The following is a 25,631-nucleotide window of genomic DNA, read 5'->3' as shown; positions in this document are numbered from 1 at the left end:
CCACGCCATAACATTCTGAATTCTGATCGTGACAGTAGTTTATTTTCCCTATTCTTATCAAATATTGCACACAGGTTATTTTTCATAAATTGTGTGTTTATATTCAATGTGGTCTGCACCTCGCACTTCTATTGCGAAGAACTTTCCTCACTAACTATCCAATTGTTCTGTAATCAATTCTGAACTTTGGATCATTTCTGTATGTGAGTTAGTACCGATGCATCCATGCATATGTCAGTGTCTGCAATGTTATTGCCAAACTGTTGATCTCTTGACTGCAATGCACCTATTTTCTACCCTATCTTTGTAAAATGTAAAGTAATAGAATAAACATGTTCTGCTCCTTACAATTTTTATTGTATGAAGGAGATGACCATAATATAATGATATACTATCCTAGCTCAGCTGGAGGAGGAATGAAAGAACTGTTCCGTAAGGTGAATATCTGTTACCATTAATTTGCTCTTATTTATTTGTAGAAAAATTTGCAAGCAGGATCTTTATTTTTACAGAAAATTCAAGTCGATGCCATAGCTAAGATATGAATGTGGCCACTATGATATTCTGTATTTCTGTTAGCAACTTCAGTCATCCCAAGCAGTTATAGATAATATAAGTCAAAATAACCTAGCAAGCACTGCTTTATATCCTAATATTTTGCTTATCTATTTTGTTCTTGGACTGACACCAAAATCTTCCTCACTGACATAGAGTTTACAAAAATCCCAGTAAACTAGTATCTTTGATACTTGTAAAGTGTAGTATAACAATAGATAAATGCCATGATATTGGCTTCAAATGGACAAATAATATTTGGCTATTTTTTCTCAACCAGGTCTCTTGTTACTAAGGTTACTTCTCGGATATAAATGAATGAATTGATGTCTATTCTTCATCTTTGCATTGATGTTTACTTCAGAAACCGGCAAAATGAACTGACCAGATGAAAATTTTGTAGGTTGGCAATAGATCTAGTGAATTTTATCCAGATGTGAGGAAGGTGAGGCGAGATGGATCCTATATTTATGAGGAGTTCATGCCTACAGGGGGAACAGATGTCAAGGTGACAAACCTTGCTGACGTATTTACTTCATCTTTTTCTTTATTTTTTTCTCATGCATAAAATGTACGAAAGAAAGCTGTACCAACATAGCTAGCCCCAAGCCCAGGTTAAGGAGGAGGGTTGTGATAGGCTTGGCGAGCCAACGTAAGAAACCCAACCACTCTTATGGAGATAAAACCCAACAAAAATCCGTTAGGGCGTAACCCTCTTAGCGACGCACCATATCTGAACCCGGGTGTGGTGTTAAATGGCAAGGGCAGGGCCATCACCCCTTTGGTGACACGTCGTATCTTGATCTGGATACAATGATAAGTGGGCAAGGATCGGGTCGTCGCATCCTGAGTGGCGCGCTACATCGGCACCCGGGTGTAGTGAAAAATGAGCAAGGGTCTTCACATTTGTCTCGACGGGTGCGAAGAGTAAGGAAGCTAGCCGAACCAAGTAAGATCCGTTTAGGTAGTTGGAACGTGGGGTCCCTAACAGGTAAGTTGCGAGAGTTAGTTGATATTGCGGTTAGGAGACGTGTAAATATTCTAGGAGTCTAGAAAACTAAATGGAAGGGACAGAATGCAAAGGAGGTGGAGAATACCGGCTTCAAGCTATGGTACACGGGGATCGCAAGTAGAAATGGAGTTGGCATCTTGATCGACAAGAGCCTCAAGAATGGAGTGGTGGACGTCAGGAGGTACGAAGATAGGATTATCCTTGTTAAGCTGGCTGTTGAGGATTTGGTTTTGAACGTTATTAGTAGCTCGTATGCCCCTCAAGTAGGTCACAATGAGAGCATCAAGAGGCAATTCTAGTAAGACCTGGATGACATTGTTAGTATTGTGCCTATTAGGGAGAAGCTCTTCATAGGAGGAGACCTTAATAGCCATGTAGGTACATCTAATGTAGGGTTTGAAGGGGTGCACGGGGGCTTTGGGTTTGGCGATAGGAACCAAGAGGGAGAGTATGTCTTGAACTTTGTTGTGGCCTACGATCTGATAATAGCTAATACCTTTAGAAAGAGAGAATCCCATTTAGTGATCTTTAGTAGTGGCCACCACTCTAACTAGATTGATTGTCCTTGCAAGAAGAGAGGATAGACATGCTTGCTTAGATTGTAAGGTGATACATGGAGAGTGTGTTGTCCCTCAACATAAGCTTGTGGTGGCTGACTTTCGCTTCCGCATACATGTTTGACGGGACAAGGGTGCCAAAATCGCAAGAATGAAGTGGTGGAAGCTTAAAGGAGAGGCGGCATAAAATTTTAAGGAGAGGGTTATTAACGAGGGCTCTTGGAAGGAAGGAGAGAATGCAAACGATATGTGGATGAAGATGGCAACTTGCATTAGGAAAGTGGCTTCAGAGGTGTTTGGGGTGACCAAAGGAAGCAGATGCGAAGCTAAAGACACTTGGTGGTGGAACGAGGATGTTCAGAAGGCTATCAAGGAGAATAAAGAATGTTTCAGATGCTTACACCTTGGCAGAAATGCAAACAACATAGAAAAGTATAAAGTGGCAAAGAAGACCGCAAAACGAGCTGTGAGCGAAGCAAGGGGTCGAGCTTATGAGGACCTTTATCAGCGGTTGGGCACAAAAGGAGGAGAAAAGGACATCTATAAGATCGCCAAGATCCTTGAAAGCAAGACGAAGACGTCAACCAAGTCAAATGCATCAAGGATGGGACCGGTCGACTTCTGATGAGAGATGATGAGATCAAGACTAGATGGCGAGAGTACTTTGATGAACTGTTCAATGGGGAGAACGAGAGCTCTACCATTGAGCTGGATGAATCTTTTGATGATACCAACATACGATTTGTACGAAGAATTCATGAAGCTGAGGTTAAGAAAGCTTTAAAAAGGGTGAAAGGAGGCAAGACGATAGGCCCTGATAGATCCCCATTGAGGCGTGGAGATGTTTTGGAGACATTGCGATAGCATGGCTAACTAAGCTCTTCAAGCTAATCTTTCGATCAAACAAGATGCCCGAAGAATGGATGAGAAGTATATTAGTACCAACCTTCAAGAATAAAGGAGATATCCAAAGCTGTACTAATTACCGTGGAATTAAGTTGATGAGCCATACAACTCAATGGGAGAGAGTTATTGTGCATCGCCTAAGAAGAATGATGGGCATTTGTAACACCCTACTTTACAACTAAACATATTTTATTTGAATATGGAAATTTTTGGCAGTATTTCCTCTATAGTTGCGGTATAACTGATCACACAATTCACAGGCAGACAATATATGATATAAACAACGTAACCACAACATATATCTATCTACACTATATACAGGATTACTTCTTCAAGTACAAAGCTTATTACAGCACGAACGATATACTGCCAAAAATATGGTTTTCAAACATAAGTTTAGATTATCGGTATTGTGATAAGGTAGTGCGTGCAACTACCAAGTCCATTCCCAAAAAATGCACGTCAACAACCTAAGCGTACCTGAACAAAAAGTGAGTTAACGGGGTGAGATAAGCTCAGCAAGTAACGGCTATAAATATAAACATATCTCACTAGATTAAAGAGTATTTCAGATACAATCATTTTTCTCACCATGAAAAGCCAAAACAATCTTGATTCACCTGTCAACGGAAACACAACAACAAACTCCAATACGGTCTCCCATATATCATGGCACTAACCCCTTTCGGATTCTGTATTCTTCAAACATTATAATAAATGTATGAATTCCATGACGCAACTCCATTTGAGAGTTTTGCGCTGGACGATGCCAACCTCTCATGCAACTCCATATACCGGTACGAATCACGCACAATGGCAGTGATCGGCCTTTATCACCATATGAAATGCATAAATGCAAATGTATGTATGTGAATTGACGTCAATTCTTATTTTTCTTTTGATGATTCTTTTTCATGAGTATCACCACTACTAGTTCATAACATCAACGATATACTCAAAATCAATGAAATGACTTTGATTTAATTCGTCAAATGCGACATCATTCATCATATGAATAAATTGGAAAATATCAGATATTTCAATTTTATCTGCGAATGAAGTAAGACATGAATATAAACATAGCATTGAATTACACCCCCACGTTACTTGTCTTTTACCGAAGGCGACGAAGGAATTTGATTAGATACGCCGGAAGCACTACCACCTGCACAAACACATTTTAGTACTAAAGCACATCTAAAACACATATAAATGTGAAGCGTCATTCCTACCCCTGAAAAGGTCGCATACACGTTAACACTTCGGGACATGCCGAACAGAAACTCCTAAAGCATAAATTGATGTGACATCCCTACTCCAGAGTTGAATTAGAATTCTTTTACTGGTTAAACCTTATTTGATCAAAAGGAATGGATATCTAAATTTGGATGTCACATCTTCGCTTTAGCGACGGCTATCGAAAGCAATTCGGATTATCGATCACGCATCCGATGGAAATCGAATGATTCAATTGAATCTCAATTGCCTAGGGATTATGTAGGAGTCACCTTCGAAGGATTGACGACAAATCCAGCGAAATCAGAAAATTTCACAATCCTTCTTCTTTTTTTTCCTTTTTCCTTTTTTTTCTTTTTTCTTTTTCTTTTCTTTTCTTTTCTTTTCTCCTTTTCTTTTCTCTTTCTTTTCTTTTCTTTTCTTTTCTTTCTCTTTTCCTTTCTTCCTTCTTGGCTTCTTCTTCCTTGCTTCTAGCTCCTTCTCACTCGGCGGCCGGCACAGCACAGCGGCGACGACTCGTAGGCGCACGGCGGCGCGGCAGCACACGACGGCGGTGGCGCGCAGGCCGGTGACGGCAGGTGCAGGCTGGGCTCGGGCGGCGCGCACGCGGGCGGCACACACAGCGATGGGGAGAGAGAGAGAGACGAACGCGAGACGAACGCAAGAGGCGTCTGGATGGATCGGGTTGAGGGCCGATCCATCCGGTATTTATCCTCTTTTTTTATTTTTTTTAAAAACAATCAACGGTCTAAATTTATTAGGCTTGCTACGGGTCACAAAGTGCTCGGAACGGACATGAATAGCAAAATGGGTTCGTCTCGACGAGATGAACGCAACCACGGTCTCCGATCGTCCATACGAGCAACGGATCAAAAAGTCAACTATTTGGTCAAATCTCTTTTTTTCTCTCAATTATTCGGTATTACAGCATTACCAAAAACTAATTTGGTTTCATGCCTGGGAGGTTGATCATGGAAGCAATTTTCTTGATAAGGCAACTTATGGAAAGATATAGGGAACAAAATAAGGATCTGCACATGGTATTCATTGACTTGGAGAAGGTTTACGACAAAATTCCGAGAAATGTCATGTGGTGGGTCTTGGAGAAACAAAAAGTCCCAACAAATTACATTACCCTCATCAAGGATATATACAATAACGTTGTGACAAGTGTTTGCCCAAAGATGTGTGCTTGTCACAGCATTCAATACATGTCTTTGGTCTTTGGGCGTCAAAAACACGCCAATGCAGGGACTCAAGAATCTGTAGATTACGAGAAAAGGGACCGTACTCTTCTTGGAATCTGGTATTTATAGGAAATGTATCTTCACTAGGATGCCTTGCCGATGGTACCAGGGTGGTTTTGACTCTTTCACCCAGCTTCCGCGTGAAGCAATGGTGCAACAAGGCAATCATTGAGTGGCCAAACTTCCTTAACTTTGACTGCTCATATATATAGAACTATTTATAATTGACACATGAAAATAGTACCATCAATTTTTTATGAGTACTTTTAAGTATACCTTTTACTTATATATCACTATGAAAAGTTGATGGTCAAAGTTGCTTATTGGAGACCGTGTTTTGTCCAAAGAATCATATATTGTTGAAAAGAGGGAGTACCTCACTAGTTTTATAGTAGTAGCAGTAATAGTCACAGTATCTTCTTCAAAGGAAGGCAGTTATAGATAGATAGATATTTACACACTCACTTTGTTAGCTGGACAATTGTACGCGGTCGGTTCGAGTTGTGTTCAAAGAGGTCATCATCCTTGGATCTTGGCATATTTTGTTACAAAGGAATATATGCGTTTTCTGACAAAGTTCATCCAAATAAGCATAGTTGGAAAAAAAACTGCCTGGAGCTGATATGTTACTTCTAATGGAGAGTCCTCCATGAAGTTATTACCACATCTGAATACCTGGCTTCTATATAGTAACGCTCTCTGATTTCACATTTTGATTCTTTAGCATTTGTTTCTGTGTTATTGGATTGCTTGTTTTATCTTTCTTAGGATTGTTCTTGGTCCTGCAGACCTTTGTACAACTTTTGTTTTGGTATTGGAAACCTCTGTACAGCCTTATTCTCATAATAACAATATTTTCAGTGGTGTCCTCTCCTACTGTTATGCTAAAGAAGAAGAAATGCTAAGCATGGAATCTAAGGTTTGTAGGTTTATACAGTTGGGCCAGGATATGCACATGCTGAAGCGCGCAAGTCTCCAGTTGTGGATGGGGTTGTCATGAGAAATTCTAATGGAAAAGAGGTACCCTTCCTAGCCTTGTTGTGACAGTATTCGTCTTGTTCTATCAATTAAATCTCAGTGTTTGACATTCCGATCGAAACTTTAACCCCTTATATGTAGAAAAGGGTGGGTGTTTTTCCTTTATTTGCTGTTTGGTCTAGATTCATAATTTAGCACCATTGCAATATAATTTTTATCTTGCTTGAAGGTGCGCTATCCTGTTCTATTGACCCCTACGGAGAAACAAATTGCAAGGAGCGTTTGCCAAGCCTTCAGACAAGCGGTACAGTTAAAATTACTAGGTTTTTTTTTTTTTTACTTATTTTGCACATTAGATGTCCATGTTGAACAAGTTCAAACCAATCCGCAGAAGATGGCCGTGTTCTATTGAGTAATGCACTTCCTACATGGTCCATAATTTGTAATTGAAATCAATCAATAAACTGGAAGAGTATCTCGAAGATCTACTTAGCTAACTCCCAAATTACTGAACGATAGCAACTATGCTCGTTGATGCACTCTAGTTCAACTATTGCTGTTCTCTAGACGAGCAGAATCCCATCTCTAAGATGTCTGCACCAGGGTTACCCTACAGTAACCAACATGATTGTTTTAGGTTGTTTTGGTATATTTAAGATGTAATCAATGAGATATGTTGTTTAGTGTTAAGGTGTAGAAAATTCGAAGCAAATTTATAGAAAAAAAATCTAATTTAAGAAATAACTGATCAGTAACAGCTCACTTTCCGAAACTGGCGGGGCGTGAAAAGCTGTCAAAAAGGTTATTTGTAACCGTGGTCTGAATTTCCCAATCATTTCTTTCTGCAGGTGTGTGGCTTTGATCTTCTAAGGTGTGACTTGGGGGAGGCAAGATCCTATGTATGTGATGTGAATGGCTGGAGTTTCGTGAAAAGTTCATACAAGTAAGCATTCCATGTCACAGATCTGTAACTTTTCATGCTGGGTAAGACTTAAGAGTCCTTACTATGATGATGGTGAGCGCTTCCATAACTCCAGGTACTATGATGATGCTGCATGCATTCTAAGGAAAATGTTTCTTTATGAGAAAGCTCCACATATTTCATCTACCATTCCTACTAGTCTTCCATGGAAAATCAGCGAGCCAGCCCAACCATCAGTTGCTGTTAGAGGTCGTGAAAGGGGAACTGTTGGAATATCTAGACAATCGGAAGAGTTGCGCTGTGTCATAGCTGTTATACGCCAGTAAGGATAATCATTAAAAACTTAAGATCATCAAATTCTATAACCATCAAACTGCTTTCTGATACTATAAAGGCTTGCCTACTTCAAATTATGCAAGTGGGGATCGCACACCAAAGCAGAAGGTGAAACTGAAAGTAACTGAAGAAAAGCTTTTAAAATTGATGTTGAAATACAATGGTGGAAAGGCGCATGCGGAGGTGTGGAAACCGAATCAATCTTGGTTTTTGGTTTATTCATAGTGTTTGTTCATTTACTTGCTGAACAATAGTCTTATTGTTACTTTGCAGGCAAAGCTTAAAAGTGCCTTACAGCTGCAAGATCTATTAGATGCAACAAGAATCCTTGTTCCGTGTGCAAGTTAAGTTTCTGGAATGTTAAGATTGCTCCTCTTTTATGGTTTATGAACCTTTAATCAATCACCTTATCCTAGCTATGGATCTGCTCTTAACTCTTTCGGAGTATATTGGGATATCTCCATATATGGTAGTTTATGATTGATTGTAATCCCAGAATACGTGCCTTATCTCTAGGAGAGGCTTCTTGTCCTCCAATCTTTGTACTCTATATAATCCGCCCTCGAGGCTCAAGCAATACAATCGACCACATTAAGCCAACTCTCATATTCTTTCATGGTATCAATTTAGGTTTCGGTCCTAGCTCCAAAACCATCACTTCCGCCGCGCTATCCCCGGGGAGATCGATCTCCATGATCTCCGCCGGGGGCTGCACAACCTGTAGCTAGGGTTCATGTGGCCGATCGTGTCGATCAGCTGCCCTAGAGATTCTTTTACCGATCTGTTGATCGGGTTTTTCTCTCTCGCCGATCGTTGATCAGCGTCTTCTCTTTGGTTTTTCCGATCACCGATCGGTTTGTGTCATCCATCACCCGTCGATCTCGCGCGCCTCTACTCCGACAATCGGCGTCGACTCCACCGGCAGGCTCCTCGTCTCCACCCGTGCGGCATGGTTGGGCGCTCGACGCCATAAGGGACGCCCTTACGCGTCGATGCCCCACCACTCCGCCAATTGGGACACCTCCGCCACGACCACCTCGCGCGTCCTTAGTTTGATCAGCCGATCGCGCGCGGTTCCTCCCGGTCCCCGTCTGCACGCGCCGCCGTCGTTGGTTGAAAGGACAATGATGTCGCCTAGAGGGGGGTGAATAGGCGTTTTACAAAAATTCGTCCCTTTTTACCGTTGGCCTAAACTTGCAGCGGAATATAAATTAACGGATTTTTCACAAGTGAAAAACCTAAATATGCTAGGCTCAACTAGTGCACAATCACTCTAAATAAATGTGGAAATTACAATCCTAAGGTGACAAAAATTACTCAATTCTAGCAAGAGATATGCAATAAAACTTAAATTGAAAAAGGCTGAAAACACTGTTCATATGCCTGAAATTACTGTTCAACCGGAGTCTCCGGTGTAGTCTGGATACTCCGGTGTGTACAGGTTCGGAAACTCCGGTAAAGTCCGGATTCTCCGGGTTCAGTACAGAACTGAGCCCGAAACTGAATATAAAAGATGGGTAGAGAGTTCTAGCTCAAACCAAGTAATGTCGTGTGTTCCCGGAGATGATTCCACGTAGATTCACAGAGAACCTACACTCAAATACACACAAACAAGTAGATCAAGCAATATACACAAAGATTTGAGCAAGAACTTAAAAGTAAGGAAACAAGAGAGGAGACACAAAGATTTGTTTCCTGAAGTTCGGATTCACCACCGTGAATCTTACGTCTCTGTTGAGGAAGCTCCAACGAGCCGGGTCTCTTTCAACCGCTTTCCTCGATCCACTCTTGATTTCTTCCCTTGCGGAGGCGAAATCGAGCCCTTCACAAACTTCCGCGGCAACCCACAACCTTGGGTGCTCGTCGGCGACGCCTAGCCGCCTAGGAGGCTTCACCTCCAAGAGTAACAAACACGACGACGAACTTCTTGCCGAGAACTCAAGTGCTCAAGATTGGATTTTATCTCACTTGCACTCAATCTTCCAATCTCTCAACCCAACTCTCTTTTCTTCTCAAATCACACACTAGAATGGAGTGGGAGGGAGTTCTTTTGGCTCTAGAGGATGTTCTTTTCGTGCCCTTGCAGCGGCCCCAAAGGATGGGGTGAGTGGGGTATAAATAGCCCACTCCAAACAACTAGCCGTTACTGTTTTTGTCAGAACTGACCGGAGTATCCGGCCCTAAATCCAAATACGGCGTCAGAACGGTCACAGAATGTGTCAGAACTAGCCGTTATGCTCTTTTCTGGACTTCTACCGGAGTATCCGGCCTACACCGGAGTCTGCGGTCGGCACTTAACCCAGAAAACAGCCCCGGAGACTTCCCGGAGTCTCCGGCCACTCCAGGTACCGGAGTATCCGGACTTCACCGGAGTCTCTGGCCTTTCCAGGTACCGGAGTATCCGGCCTACAACGGATTCTCCGGCCACAGCACAGCTGACCTCCGAAAAAAGGCGATAACTTTTGATCCCGGAGTCCGATTTCGACGATTTTGGACTCTATGGAAAGCTTATTCAGAGGGCTACACATCCCAACTGAATTCATGACCTAAAACACATAGGATAAAATTGGAACACTCCAAAACCCATTTTGGACACTTCCGCACTTCCCGCTCCGGACTCTGTCGGAGGATGAACTCCTGTCGCAGGGATCCCGAGAGACCCCTTTTTAAAGATTCGGCCGGGGGGATGATCCTGAACGAGTTCGTCGGGGGAATAAATGGAAACGGAAATAAATGCAACGGTCGGTGGTGGGGGAATGATCGACCTAGTGCAAAAAGAAATAAATGCACCGGGGTTTAGACAGGTTCGGACCGCTCGGGGGCGTAATACCCTACTCCTGTGTGGATGCAATATACTTCTTTGAAGGGAATCCTTCAAGGATGTGCCTGGTTACAAGGGTGTATGGCTAACAGAGAGCTTAGGGCTCCCTTGCTCTAGTTCTACCCGAGCTTGCTTGTGGTGTTCTTCGAGAGTGTCGGGTTGGTTTTTGGGTCTGTCTTCCTGTGGTTCTATCTTGGTTTCTTAGGTCTGTCTTCCTGTGGTTCTATCTTGGTTTCTTAGGTCTGTCTTCCTGTGGTTCTATCTCGGTTTCTTAGGTCTGCCTTTTATACACACGCCGACCTCGACTTACCCCAAATGGGAAAGTGGGGGCACGAGTTCCAATACGCCACGGAGAAAGGCGTTATCATTCCGTCCCGGCGAAGTGACAGGGGCGGTGGAAAAACGCGGTGCGTGTCCGACCACCCGTTATTGTGGACGTCTTGGCGCCGTTGAGAGGGCCCACCGGGTGGCCACAGAGGCGCCCGGCGCGCGCACCCTGTCTTGTTCTTCTGCCAGGGCAGGGTGGCAGGCGGAACGTTTCGATCCTAGCAACGTTATCCCGAGATACCCCGGATGATACGGGACGGGACCCGTGCAATTAATGGACCCACGCCCCTTTGCCAAAGCATGGCAGGGACTGACACTGCGGCGTGGGCAGTTGGGAATGTCAGATGTCAGGCCGCGCATGCCCATTAAATGCAGCTTCGGACCTTTGACTGGCTGACACCTCGCCGACGGGTCCTTCCGGGTCGTCGGGGTGTCGGGTGATCTTGCGCGAACCTTCGGGGAACCGAGTCCTCGGGGGCTGCCACGTGCAGCCCCGAGCACTCTCCCGAGCCCTTCTGTAGATCCTTCGGGTAACCGAGTGCTCAGGGGCTGCCACGTGCAGCCCCGAGCACTCTCTCCCGAGCACTTCCTGTAGAACCTTCGGGGAACCGAGTCCTCGGGGGCTGCCACGTGCAGCCCCGAGCACTCTCTCCCGAGTACTTGGTTGTTTGGCCCATCGGGGGACTATGGTACTCGGGGGCGAGCGGGCACCCTCCCGAGCACTTTCTTCCCGGTACTTGGACTCTGCGGGTCATCGGGGAACTGGGGTGCTCGGGAACCAGAGGCTGTGGTCCCGAGCACCTTCTCCCGAAACTTAGATTTTCCTCATCTTGCAGGAGGGACTTCGCGAGATAGTGACACGTGGCAGACGGCCAGCCTGGTCTCGGGACTCAGGGACCCCCGGTTCCTGATACACCGACAGACTCTTAACAACAAACTCTCACTTTGGGTTTGGTTGGGAACTCTTGAGCACTGAGACACGACAATTAGCTCACGTTGCATCCCTCTTAATAGTGCGGCATGCCTATACTCAAATTTAAAGATAAAACACATTTGAACCCATTTGAGTATTTGAAAACTTTTAAGTACCGCTTCTTTCATTCAAACTTTGAGAGTTGCCAACTTCCATATATTCTTCACTCCATCTTTTCTTGATTCTTCATGTAATTGATGCGAATCACCCATAGCTTCTCATGGTCTCACACGGTCCATTGGCGCAAAGCTTCACTCGCTCTTCACCACCGCCTTGGTCCTTCGGCGCCAAGCCATTTGCTTGCCCTTCACCACCAGATGGTCCATCGCAGCCGAGTCTTGCTTGCCCTTCACCGTCTTGCCATAGAAAACCATTTTGTATTCGACATCTTTAAGGAATTCACTTTTTCATATATGGAGTCCATTCTTGTTCTTCACTCTTGGCATATATGATTTCAATTCAACTTATGCCTTCTTATGGATCCTAACCCTAACTCACTCTCAAGCACAAAGCACATGGGTTAGTTCATAAAACCTAAATGACAACATTTATACTTTAAGTTACTTGATCTCCACAAGTAACTTATTAGCCTTCATGCATATTGTCAATCTTCATATAGAACCTAACCCTCACTCATTCTTAAACACATAGCACATGGGTTAGTCCATAAAACTCTATTAACAAGTCATACCTTTAGTTACTTGATCTCCACAAGTAACTTAGCCTTCAAACTTATTGCCAATCTTATTGAGCTTTTTCTTCTTCTTACGAGCATCACTAAAATCTCAATGACTTTTGATGCAATTATTTGAACTCATGGCATTTCCCAAAGAATCCATGCTTCATCATTTATGCATCTCCTATGGAATAACTTAATAGCAATTCTCAATATGATTGTTAGTCCATAGGCATTGTCATCACTTACCCGAGCATCACTTAGAGCTCATTCATCTCGATGCATTTTCAATCTCCCATTTACCTAGAGCTCATGCATATCTCTCATCCATGCATCACCTATGGAAAAACCTACTAACAAACTCAACACCATTGTTAGTCCATAGGTATTGTCATTAATTACCAAAACCACACATAGGGGCTAGATGCACTTTCATTGGTTCGTACACGCACGACCTTCCCGAGAACCGGGGCTATTGTTGCATCGCCTTCGGGCCACAATGCTGTCACCCGTGGTTTGTGCCTCCGCAGCGCCGCCACGCCCTCCCAGGCGTGGTCCAGCCAATGGTGGCTCTCGTCGTTGCCCTACATCGTCGTCCCCTTGCGCCACAATCCTCCGGCCAAACGACACCACCTCTGTTCGGCGCACGTGGTCTTCATCATGTTGATCGGGTTTCTTCGCTGGCTTCTTCGAGCACTGCCGTCATGCCTCTCTCGGATACAGTGTCGCCACTCCAGGCCGTTGGTTCCGCCTCACATTCAGTCTCCGGCCACCACAACCTCATCGCCGGCGTCGTCATCTCATCTCTGACTACGTTCTTTCTACTCCAACAACCGCTGGCTGCACCGGCACTCTCCTCGTCTTGGAGGCCTTCTCTGCTGGTCCCTCAGACATTGGCGCATGGTTGTGATGGTCCCTATCTTCGCGCGTTCATTACTAGCAACACCGGTGCGTGCCTTCGTCCCCAACGCATTCTCGGGCCTGGCAAACCCGGTGCACACCTTGTTCTCGACGGCATCGACCTCTTCCTCAACGATTACCTCGACTGCATCACCGTCTTCTTTCCTAGGGCCTCCTTGCGCCCCGTCAACATGGCGCCTCCTTGTGCCCGTTGCTTCAAGTGCGGCTTCCTCGTCAACGGCAAACCCGAATACGACGACATCGATCACGGCTATCTCATGCACGGCATCCTCAACCACGGCTACTCGCCTCGCTCTCGGCTACCCCGCCATCAGCACAAAGAGCTACCATCTGCATGAGCTACTCGTCAGTTTCTCCAGTCACAACATCTGCATCGTATTTGCGCTCCCGTTTTGACTATGGGGGGATGTCACTTCATCTTCCTCTCCAGTCTCATCATCTGCGACGCTCCCGCTGTGACTACGGCGGATGCTAGAGTATATTGGGATATCTCCATATATAGTAGTTTATGATTGATTGTAATCCCAGGATACCTACCTTATCTCAAGGAGAGACTTCTTGCCCTCCAAGCTTTATACTCTATATAATCCGCCCTCAAGGCTCAAGCAATACAATCGACCACATTAAGCCAACTCTCATATTCTTTCACTGTTCTCACTATTTACCATCCAAGTGATTATGTCATTTGCTCCCATAGGTTATTTGGTCTGTGTCAAGAGTAAACTAGAGAATGTGTTAGGATCCTGTGTGGCATTACATTTCTGGTGTAGCAACTTTGTTTGAGAATTGGACTACTGTGCTGTGTTGCATTATGCCGTGGAGTCAGTTGTTTCTGGAGTATATTTGCCATATTTGATAATATAATTGTTTTGATTTTTAAAAAGAATGCTACTACTTACAAAATAATAACAATGTCAAAAGCTCTTAAAGTCTTCAGGCTCCCAAGTGGAGCATAAAAGACACTATAAGTAGGATGGTCAGCATGGTAGAGAGTCAAGATATGTAACAGTACAAGAAATAGGAGTAGAAAGGGATTTGCACTTCTGCACTGATCATATCGAGTAGGCTTTGCACATGGACATTAGAAATAATCAAACGACTCAATCAGGGGTTCAAAATTTTCTGACAACTTGATCCTATCTTCTTTGCTGTGTATTCCTCAACAGGTCCAAATGCACAAGTCATTATTACATACACAGAAAAATAAGATACTAGCAGCTATGTCTCCCTATTTGGCATTTCAAGTGCTATAAAATATGTATAACTTTTTGTTATAAAAAACATTGCATCTACCAGATCATAGTTCATGATTCAGACATAATTTTACCTTTGGATATTAGAATTCTGTCTATATGCAACAGGATTGGTTAGTGTCCTGATTTCTGCTGATAGTTGATATAATGTCTAACTGCTGTAACACTACATTATTGTCCTTAACTTTGGAATATGAAGCACATTTATAAATATTTTCTCTAGTATGTCTTCAATAAAATGAGAAATTTATTTATAAACTTCAGATCTGGTCGTGAAAGTGATAGTGATGCTGAAGTCGAGCATGCAGAGAAACTCCGCCAAGTTAGAGCAGTTCTTGAAGAGGTAAAATAGTTGCTCAAGTATTAACAGGGCTATCTCTCACTAACCTTGCAAATATGAATTCGTCTATGGTAAGGTGGGCTAGATTCATCTTGAAAGAAAATACCTTTCCGGATTATAAATGCTGCCTGGCACTCGCATGTCAAATCATTATTTATTTAAAAAATTATTTTAGTTGAAGTAAATAACTAGATATAAGGACTGTAGTTAAGCAAAGAGTGTTATATCTTCATTCTTTTGCATTGTTCTCTTGATGAGGTACTTGTGCAGTTGTGCCGATTGCATAGGAATATGATAGAGAGGTTTTGTCTAGACGTGTGTATGTACTACTCTTTTGTACATGTATTCTCTACTTTTTTCTGTTCTTCCTTATTAATTTCTTTGAAACTTACAATAAATTCTCTGACATGTTAGTTTCCCTATGGTCTTCAGGGTGGTCATTTTTCAGGTATTTACAGGAAGGTACAGCTGAAGCCATCAAACTGGGTCCGTATTCCTAAACATAACGGAGAAGGGGAGGAGGAGCATCCGGTTGAAGCCCTAATGGTTCTTAAGTATGGTGGTGTTCTAACTCATGCAGGAAGGAAGCAGGTTGACTTTACTTCACATGTTGAATTTTCTGTTAGGTTTGGACAAGAATAATGGATACTGCTATCTGAATTAGATGGCAGGTGGCATTTTGTATGATTCATGGGTCAGATCTCGATGTCCAAATGTGCAAATTATCAGTTTGACAAGTTGGTATTAGTTCTTGCATGTTCCAAAATAAATGCAACATGTCTGATGAGTTGTTGGTTTATTTCACGTAACTCTTATCGTGCCCCTTTTCTTTGTTGGATGCTCCTGAAGTTTTGATTGATTATGCAGGCAGAAGAGTTGGGAAGATACTTCAGAAATCACATGTATCCAAGTACGTCCTACTAAACTTTGTTCTATTACATCAAATTGTCTATATTCTCTACTATATCACGCTGTTGGTTACTGAAGGAATATCTTGGTTCGAAGATTGAGTTTAGCTGAAATTCATGTCTGAACTGATTAACTAAACCTTTCCATAAGTTCAGTCTTCACTAAAATACTATCTTTCAATCTTGGTTACTTTCAGTTTTTCTGTGCTCCTTTGGCTATCAATTCGAAGTCAAGAACTTAAAGAACCCAAATAATCTTGACTGAAAATTTTAACAAATCTTTTTTTGGTTAGATTCAGTAAATTCAGTTTGGTTCCTTTGCTGAAATTGCAGCTGATTCTTGATTTTTGGTTATCAATTCACGGAATGGTTTGGTCTCTTTCCCAATATTTATCTTTGGTGCCATACTCTCTTTATTTTTTTTATTTTTATTTTGCTTTTTGTTGATTTGGCTACCATTTCTGCTCAGCCTTCACTGAAATTTGTCTTCTGTCTGCCAGTATTTTGCTAATCATCTGAAAACAGCAGGATTATCTTCATTTTCTTGAATGATTAACACCATTTTCTATCATTTATTTGGTGCTTGTTGCTCTTCGGTTAATTTTTTGCAACCTTTTTAGGTGAAGGACCAGGATTGCTTCGCCTCCACAGTACATATAGGCATGATCTGAAGATATACAGTTCAGATGAAGGTCGAGTCCAGGTAAATGATATTATATCTCTTGCAACCCTTGGTTATCGAAGGTGAAAGACAACTAAGATCAATGTAAATGGTCTCCACTCCTTTTTTTGTATAGTTAGTCATGTTCTGTGTCAATCAAGATACTGACAGAGATGTCCAAGAGTTTCCTTGTCATGGAGTAGTTGCATTGGTAGTATGCTGCCAAGTGGCAAATATAGTATTTCTGAATCAGTAGTACGCCTCCAAGTTTATGCTACTATTACAATTTTTGGAAAAATATAAGAGCATGGCTCATGAGTACCTACTAGCAAGTCTTCTAGGTACCTTCATATACTTGTGCAAGTCTTGATATACTGCAATATAAATGGTAATGGTGTGACTGCTTGGTGGTATTATCCTGAACGTTTTTCTCAAGACCACCCAACATAGTGTGACACTCGAAATATAAGATTATCGTGTTATAAACTGGTTCATTTGTAATAGGGTCGTTTCATTGAACCCAATTATACTGGACAAGTGCCGGAGTGTTGCACATTACACATTCTCTGAAAGAGCTGATTTTCCAGTCTGTACTGTCTTCCATCATTCTTCTTGTACCTTAGCTGATTTTGGATGGGTTTCTTACATAATTTTAGTTTTTGTATTTTAGATGTCTGCTGCGGCTTTTGCAAAAGGTCTTCTTGATTTGGAGGGGGAGTTAACTCCAATCCTGGTTTGTTCCTCTTCGGTAAATCTATGTCAGTCAGAGCAAAGCAGAACTATAGCTCACCAGATTTTACGATCTCCAGGTTTCACTTGTCAGTAAGGATTCATCTATGCTAGATGGACTTGAGGATGGTACTTTTGAGATAAATAAAGCAAAGGTCTCCTTCTGACACAGTTACACATATTTTCGAAATTGTTTTTCCAGTTTTGAAACTTTAAATTGGAATGACAAGGGAATCAAATGACCATCTCACACTGCACACTGGAACTCAGAATATCCAATGACTCAATGGAGTCAACTGAGAAATTGGGGTAAACAATTTATAAGAAGTATGACTTTGTCTTCAAAATCAAAAGATGTGGTTCATCTAAGTAATTGGAAAAAGGGATGGAACCATTTATGACAATATTCAAATGTGCAAAGATAAGATAGAATGAGACTCTCCATGTGTGTGATTCTGTGTTAAGATTTGGATAATTTACAACTGTTGTTTCCCTATTTCTCTAAAAATATCTGATTTTTCCAGGCTCGGTTGCATGACATCATCACATCTTCAAATGTTGCAAATTGTAATGAACATGTGGAATTCCCATGGATGGTTGATGGAGTTGGAGTGCCAACAAATGCTGCTCAGCTTCTCACAAATTTGGTGTGTACATTAAATAACTTCATTTTCCCTTGAATTCTTTAGAGAGGAAATTCCCAATTTCCCATGGATTCTTATTTTGTTCTGTATCACTATGAATTACTTGTTGTATTATTACTATCCTTGACCTCTCTGGGTTGCTTCTGAAGCTACATTAATTGCCAAAACAGCCAATAATTAAAACAGTTGCATCCACTATAACGATGATAAGTTAGCATTGTCTTATCAGGCTGAGTTGATAAAAGAAATAACTGCCCAAGTAAAGTTGCTTTCCGATGATGAAGATGAGAAGGCTGCAATAAACAGTGATTCACCAAATCATCCTTATGATGAAGCAAAGGCACTCGGGAAAGCAGAAATTGATATGGGCCGTATTTCTGCTGGATTTCCTTGTGGCAGTGAAAGCTTTCTTTTGATGTTTGCCCGTTGGAGGAAACTTGAGAGGGATTTCTACAATGAAAGAAAAAAGTATGTCTTCCATTCTTTTGGCATTCTTGTTGAGCACTTAAAGTTCTCTGAAAGAACTGTAGCCTGGTGTAACCACTGCTGAAATTTTCACTATGATGCAGGCGCTTTGATACTACACAGATTCCCGACATATATGATTCTTGCAAGTAGGTAACCTTATCTGTGTTTCCCTTTGCAAAGGAGTTGAGAGTCTTCTGTCTATTTATATCCTTTTCAGCTATTGTATTCAGATCCATTCAATATTTTCTTTAGAAGGAGCTTGCAACACATTAATTCTTGCACCCTTACCAGCTGTGGTATAACTTTTAGTGCTCTTCTTGGAATCAAATTTTTGCAAAGAGCTATTGCCTTTGTTTTCTGATAAAGATCATATAGAAGTATTAAGGAAAACGATAGCTTGTTGTGTTTGGTATTTGGCAGCTTTGTCCATCTTTTGTCTCACTTTCTGTATTTACACAATTGAAGCCTCAGAAGATTGCAATTTTTATTTATGTATGGCATCTTCATCTTTGTACTGATGTATCATCTTCCTAAAATATAGTTTTTGTATGACAGGTATGACCTTCTTCATAACCCACATCTCAACCTTACTGGTATAAGTGATCTCTTCAAAGTTTCTCAGGTAACCGAAATAGGTTTTTATACCTTCAAAATCTACCTTACAGTTTAAACTGTGTACGATATGCACCTGCTTCTGCCTATTCGTGAAATGCTTGACCTTTGGCCTGTTAACAGTCAATACTATTCATATCTAATGGAGTAAATAGATGTAAATGTTATTCCCACCTTTGACTGGAAAACCTCAAGAGCTGAAAGGTCCAGCCTGTACTAAACAAGCATTGAAAGAGCTGAAAGTTCTGGCTTATTAATCTCTGAAAGAGGATTTTTTTGAAGGCACAAATTTTGCCCAAAGTTTTCTGGGTAACGGCCCACTGTTATTTAATTCCCAATATAGCAGTCTGTTGCTGACTACCACCCATTGGTGATACCACAGATCAAACAAAGTTGAATGTTGGCCTATTTCTGTTTACTCAATGAACTTATCACCTAATATAGAAACTAATGAAGAAGATCAGGATATCTGTTTTTGGGCGAGGCCAAAGGTGAGTAGTTTGGCTACAGTAGATGATCTCAGTACATTGTGCTCTAATAGAATCATGCACTACCTATTATCCTCTCTAGTAAATTTAGCATACTTAAGTTGAATCCTGGATTGTGAATTTGAAGCTTGCTCATTCCAATGCTGTTCTTAATTCATTTTCTGCCCAATATTTCTAACTGTTCTGTTATTACTCTTTCAGTTGCTAGCTGATGGTGTCATTCCAAATGAATATGGAATAAATCCAAAGCAGAAACTCAAAATTGGCTCAAAGGTAGCATCTTGTATTGCATTCAGATTATGCAGTATTTGTAGTATGAGAGGGAGGGAGGGAGGGAGATTTGTTCCCAGACAAGAATGAAATAAGATCAGGTTTTGCTTTTTCTGGCCATAATCATGTCACTGTTTCTTCTGTCATTTTCTACAGATAGCACACCGTTTATTGGGAAAGATTCTAATTGACCTGCATAACACGAGACGAGAAGTAACCTCAGCTACTGCTGAATCTAACACATATCATGATCCAACAACAATGTCATCTGCAAAACGGAAGGAAAGGTGTTATTATGAGGAGGTTAGGAGTGAATGTTTTGAAAGACCTATCTCAAACAAGAAGTCAATTGATCTAGATGATTCCCACAAGGAAACAAAATACTGCTTAGATCCAAAGTAAGTAACTTACTAAGGAATTCCAGTTGTTTTAACTTTTGAGTTATACAACAGATATCAAATGATTTTATTGCAGATATGCCAATGTGATTGAACCTGAGCGACGTGTTCGAACAAGGCTCTACTTTACATCGGTATGAAAAGTGAGAAGCAACTTTTGAATGTGCTTTCTTGTTTTTTTGGTAACATATCATACAAGACATGTGTATTGTCCTAGCCCTGTCGATGTAGTATTTGAACACTCTGAAGTGATACTTTGCTTAAAACATTGTAGTACTAATCAAAGCTTACACATAGTAGTTCTTGTGCAAATTCATCATGACTATATCGTATTGTAGTACTAATCAAATAAAAAAATTGCCCTACCAACTACTGAAAGTGCCTTTCTTGTAGTTTTGTAAAATACTATTTGGTAGAGATACTTCATTGCAAGTATGTTTCCTGGTTTTATTTCCTTTATATAATGTTTTTCCTCCCTCATAAGCATAACTCAGGATTTTGTTCTCGGCAGGAATCACATATACACTCTCTAATGAATGTACTTCGATATTGCAACTTGGATGAGACTCTGGATGGAGAAGAGAGTCTTGTTTGTCAAAGTGCTCTAGATCGGCTGTTTAGAACAAGGGAACTCGACTACATGAGTTACATTGTGTTGCGTATGTTTGAAAATACAGAGGTATTGGAATTTTCCTAGTCATATGTGTAAATCATGTACCCTTTTATTTGTTGTCAGCAGCTAACTTCACCAACAAGAGACACATCAATCCAAATTTTCCTCTCTCCTTTAGAAAAATTTATGTTAAGGAAACTCAACGTGTCCTCAATTCCTCATCTTAAAAGGAAAACCATAGGCCATGAGCAATTGAAGCCCAGTTGATCTTTTACATCACTTTTGTATATTGTTGCTACCCTTTGTTGTATTCAATGTGGATCTTTTTGTATGAACCTAACCCTAAGAATTCTTCAAACACTGATACAAAGCAAATGCCGTGATGGCACTGCATCTAAGGCCCTATTTGGCACAACTTCTGCTTGTGCAGAATCCAGCTTGTTGGATAAGCTGGTGGTGCTAGGAGTATTAGATTCCTTTTCCTATTCTGCACTAGAGTCCTTTTCATATTCACGCGTCCCCCTCATGTACTCATATATATTGCCCCCTTGGGGCTATTATTTAATGCAATTGCTATTCACTGCTTCTCAGTTGCAGTTGAATCTAGCTGCACTAATATAATTGATATAATGGACAAAAACATGCCACTGACTACATCAGGTGCATTTAGTTGCTTGTAGTGCTTCTGGAATTCATTCCATAGTAATCATGAAAATAAATAATGTTGTCGATTCTTTTCTGTAACTTTTAAGGCTTTTACTAGCATAATATTCTCAACTCAAAGTGAAATAAAATGTTCTTTGCTGACTTGATGGAACAATTAGGAGACATGAGAGGCATATCTATTATGAAATAATGCTGATTCTTTTGCCCAATCGCAGGTGTCTTTGGAAGACCCAAAGAGGTTCCGTGTAGAGATGACATTTAGTCGTGGTGCAGATATAAGCTCCTTAGAGGTAGTTTCAGTTCCTTTCAAATTCTATGCAAGATTTCATTTCAATATTTCTATTGATATACATTTATCTATTTTCCATGCACACATCAATAATCACACGATTCTTATGTTTCCATACAGAGTGAAGCCAAAGCATCTTTGCTACCGGCTGACCACACAATGCAAATTATGGAGCCAGAGAGATTGCAGGAAGTCGGATCATATATGACCTTAGAAAAATTTGATAAAATGACTCGTCCGTTTGCAATGCCAGCTGAAGATTTTCCACCAGCTACTCCTCCTCAAACTTTGTCAGTCCGTTTCTGCAAGGATATTGAATTACAAGGAGGAATATTGGTTAATCTCTAGCCCTGTTACTAAGAACATTTCCACCAGTGAACAAAAGTGTCTTTGTCTTTTCCTTCTTTATTCTAGTTGCTTTCTATTGATACAATGGTGAACCATTGTTTCTAGTAGGAATTCCTGATATAACCTTAGGGTGTCAGTTCCAGGGTTCCAGAAAAACGCTGAAACTGGAACCGGCTTAGCCAGCATTTTCCCTAGGACCAGTATTAACCCCAAACATCAAATTTGGAAAAGATATATTTCAGACTCTTGAAATTTTATGAGACAAAACCAACCTGTTTTGAGCAAGGAACCGGTCCAGTTCCAGTGATGTACTGGTCTTAATCCTCGTAATCCGAAAAGAGTAGGAAGATTACAACATGGCAATGATTTTTCCTCTGTTACCACTTGGAACAGTTTGATTCTGTGTTGCAATATTGATGTTGATTAGATGTGGAAGAAACCAATCTGTGGGAATATTTGTAGGGCCTCCACATTGCATGGGACATACAGAAATTTAATGGTTGGTGTTCCAAATTTACCTTCAATCTGTTTTGTTCACTTAATAAACTTATGTTCAGTCAACAATCTGGAGACATGCCCTTTCGCTGCTATAACTGGTGTATATTGCTACTGGTTCGTGTTTGCATGTATGACATAATGGGTCCCTTTAGAAAGAAGGCTAAAATGACAAACTAAGAAGTGCAGTGTCAAACATCTTATTGCAAAACATGTATGACATAATTTGTATAAGGAATACATGTTAAATGTAGAACTACAGACTTGTTAGGGAATTAGATGTTGGCTGGTGTCAATGCATGTCTCTATACATAAAGTTGAATTTATGTCAGAACCAATCAGCTACAGTTAACAGGCTGTCTGCTTCTGTGAACAATCAATCAGGTAGAAATTAATAGAAGACTGTTTACTTCTGTTGGCTGTCAGACAATTAAGCAGGCTGTTGCAGTCTTATGAACAATCTTTCAGACAGATGTCAATACAAGGCTGTTTTCCTCTTTGAACAATTGATATAATTTGGCTGTCTTGTTTTTGACATTGACAAAAAAAAAAAATTGTAATGTTTGATTTCTCGTTTGTATCTTAACGTTCGACACTTTACTACCTGGGATTCTCCCTGATTTTCTTTTTACTTATTTGAAAATTTGCAGCAGCATAAGTCAGACATGCTGAGTGGTATGCCAAAAAGGAAGACCAAAAAGCTTCAAGAATAGCATGTAAGCGCCCAGCTGGGCTTCAGTTTGGTTGAGTCATCATATTGCTTAATAAAAAGGTTCACTTGAATGTTTTGCCAACAGATGAAAGTTTGAGAGCACTCTGAAATCCTGCACATGGGTTGCTAGGGCTGCGCGATCACGCCGCAGGAAGAATATCGACAAACATAAGTGTGAAAGCTGGCGGAACATTGCTAGGTTGAAAGTGTTGTAAGAGGTAGCTATCCTAGTATCGGGCGCGTATGATCGTTGTAACTATCCCGGCCGTTGGTACGGCTTTGTAAACTGTTGGTTCTTTCCTTAATTTTAATGACATGCAATTCTCCTGCGTGTTCGAGAAAAAAAAAAAAAAAAGCTGGCGGAACATGTTTTGCAGATAGTTATTTTGACGGACAGACTACAAATGCTGGTTAGTTATGTGACAAATCATTATGTGGTACATTGGCAGTGACAATTCAAAGGAGAACTTCCAGATTCTATTGATCTATGGAACAGTAACTATTTTTTGAATTGATTGAATCACTTCTGCTTGTGAGCTTTTTTCTGGCCAAGCCCTTCGTCATTTTGAGCGCCAGAGTGCTGTGACTATGGTTATCATTTATGGTAGTCTAGTAGATTTCTTTTGTGATAGGCAAATAGTACATTTGGTTTACAGCACTATGATAGTACTTTGTGTATTTTGCAAGGTAGAACATTTTATACTGTGTGCTACTATGTACCATCCATTGGGATAGGTGTAAATAACACGCCTAAAGAGGCATAAAAATTCACCATTTTTCCGTAAAAGCTCCTTCCATGATACATACTGAAGACAGGTGACAGTTGTGCACTATAGAGCAACATTGCAACTTAGCCATGGCATACACAGGCATAGCTAAACTCCTAGTATTTTTCATGACTAAAGCGGGTTCCTCCCTTCCCTAGTGGAAGGCCAACTTACTAGAACAGATCATCATAGGCAACTATTTCTCGCGCTTTGCAGGTTGCTTCTGGATCTGCTTTGGAGCTCTTGATGGCTGAATCCTCAACCACATTCTTCTTCGCCGCATCATGCAACGATCGCCCAGTTGGGTCGGCAGCTCGAACTAAGCTTTTCGAGTTATTAGGCGCCTCGCTTGCCTGGACAACTAAGACCTGTATAGCATGAAAGAAACAAGAATCTGAGAACCAAAGAGCAACGTAATGTACCAAGGTTTGTGTAGTTTGTAGGATTTCCCTCCAATTTTGTCAGAAATTTTGCGTTGGCTGCTGGAAAATTGCCTGATGAGTAACCTTTGGCAACCATAATGCTAATAATACTATGGGGCCGTACGCCTCCAGCCGTGACCTGAGCTCTATTCACGCCGCACACGGGCGGCAGCCCAGCGACCATCACAATTGATGGCTGCGGAGCCGCGGCCCCGGCAGGAGCCGGAGCGGGCTCCGGCTTGTCAACCTCTAAATCCGGTGGGCCACCTCGGAGGTGCTTCACCGGCGGGTTAGGGCTCGTGCGCCCGCGCTTGCCCCTGAGCCGTCGGATCATGGCCGGTGTGAGTCAGCACACTCTCCCTAGCCTAGTCCGCACAGATGAGGCCGCCAGGACTCGGGACATTAGCGGTGTTGCGGGTTGGGGACCTGTGGGCTGGTACGGCTGGTGGCGTTGAGATTCGTGCAAAGTATTAATACCATTATATGTCTAAGGCAAATCAACGATAAGAACAGAATATGCAAAATATGTTCATTGTAAGTGAAATCCCTTGGATTTTTTCTCATATATTTCTTCTAATCTTTTGAAAATATATTATTTCATTTCTTTTACTTTTGTGTTGCATTACTTTCTGTCATAGGCAGGAGATCAAGACTTGCTATATAATTAGTAGATATAGTTGATAGAAGTTAGATTTGATTTGTATTAGAAGATAGAGTTTGATTACTTTTCAATTTAGTTGGAGATAAATTAGGTAAGTTAGGATTTGGAGTTGAATTTGGATTGTATTCCCCATCTTTATAAAGAAGTAGCCACACATCATTGGAATCAAGTAAAGAAGAATTAATCTAGTCTCCTCAATATTCTGAATCACCCCAATCTATAGTCTAAGCCCCTCCTCTAGTAGTTGACGCCGCTTGGCTATCCTCCCGATGAATGTATATCCTTCTAATGATTCTAGGATCATAACATCTGGTATCAAAGATCAAGTTCCTCCACCCTCCCACGCGCCATTTCCACCTCCAATGAGCCCCAATCAGAAGATATGCTTCGCAACCTCCTAGCCGGCCAACAGGTGCTATG

General features: G+C 41.4%; 1 protein-coding gene across 10 annotated transcripts in view; it reads left to right on the top strand.

Moving 5' to 3' along the window:
• The window catches only part of LOC133908875 (inositol hexakisphosphate and diphosphoinositol-pentakisphosphate kinase VIP1-like), a 28,501-nt gene extending 4,629 nt beyond the window's left edge, over window positions 1-23,872 (top strand). For 4 of the 10 annotated variants that reach the window (XM_062351073.1, XM_062351074.1, XM_062351070.1 and 1 more), the window contains 26 exons: window positions 367-437; window positions 959-1,063; window positions 6,441-6,533; window positions 6,721-6,795; window positions 7,340-7,434; window positions 7,529-7,735; window positions 7,833-7,932; window positions 8,023-8,093; window positions 14,985-15,063; window positions 15,493-15,651; window positions 15,928-15,970; window positions 16,589-16,671; window positions 17,300-17,362; window positions 17,439-17,513; window positions 17,883-18,005; window positions 18,232-18,470; window positions 18,572-18,616; window positions 19,026-19,092; window positions 19,772-19,843; window positions 19,997-20,238; window positions 20,315-20,372; window positions 20,750-20,917; window positions 21,733-21,807; window positions 21,927-22,142; window positions 23,300-23,365; window positions 23,447-23,872. In XM_062351073.1, the coding sequence (XP_062207057.1) occupies window positions 367-437; window positions 959-1,063; window positions 6,441-6,533; window positions 6,721-6,795; window positions 7,340-7,434; window positions 7,529-7,735; window positions 7,833-7,932; window positions 8,023-8,093; window positions 14,985-15,063; window positions 15,493-15,651; window positions 15,928-15,970; window positions 16,589-16,671; window positions 17,300-17,362; window positions 17,439-17,513; window positions 17,883-18,005; window positions 18,232-18,470; window positions 18,572-18,616; window positions 19,026-19,092; window positions 19,772-19,843; window positions 19,997-20,238; window positions 20,315-20,372; window positions 20,750-20,917; window positions 21,733-21,807; window positions 21,927-22,142; window positions 23,300-23,362 (2,687 nt within the window). In that variant the 3' untranslated portion in view covers window positions 23,363-23,365; window positions 23,447-23,872. Of the gene's footprint in view, window positions 1-366; window positions 438-958; window positions 1,064-6,440; window positions 6,534-6,720; window positions 6,796-7,339; window positions 7,435-7,528; window positions 7,736-7,832; window positions 7,933-8,022; window positions 8,094-14,984; window positions 15,064-15,492; window positions 15,652-15,927; window positions 15,971-16,588; window positions 16,672-17,299; window positions 17,363-17,438; window positions 17,514-17,882; window positions 18,006-18,231; window positions 18,471-18,571; window positions 18,617-19,025; window positions 19,093-19,771; window positions 19,844-19,996; window positions 20,239-20,314; window positions 20,382-20,749; window positions 20,918-21,732; window positions 21,808-21,926; window positions 22,143-22,547; window positions 22,654-23,299; window positions 23,366-23,446 lie in introns of those variants that run through there. The other 6 variants (XM_062351075.1, XM_062351072.1, XR_009908277.1 and 3 more) reach the window with 5 other exon arrangements.
• The last annotated feature ends 1,759 nt before the right edge of the window (window positions 23,873-25,631 follow it).

This window comes from Phragmites australis, chromosome 2, assembly GCF_958298935.1.
Source record: "Phragmites australis chromosome 2, lpPhrAust1.1, whole genome shotgun sequence".
Classification (NCBI taxonomy): domain Eukaryota; kingdom Viridiplantae; phylum Streptophyta; class Magnoliopsida; order Poales; family Poaceae; genus Phragmites; species Phragmites australis.
This window is presented reverse-complemented; position numbering and strand designations above follow the sequence as displayed.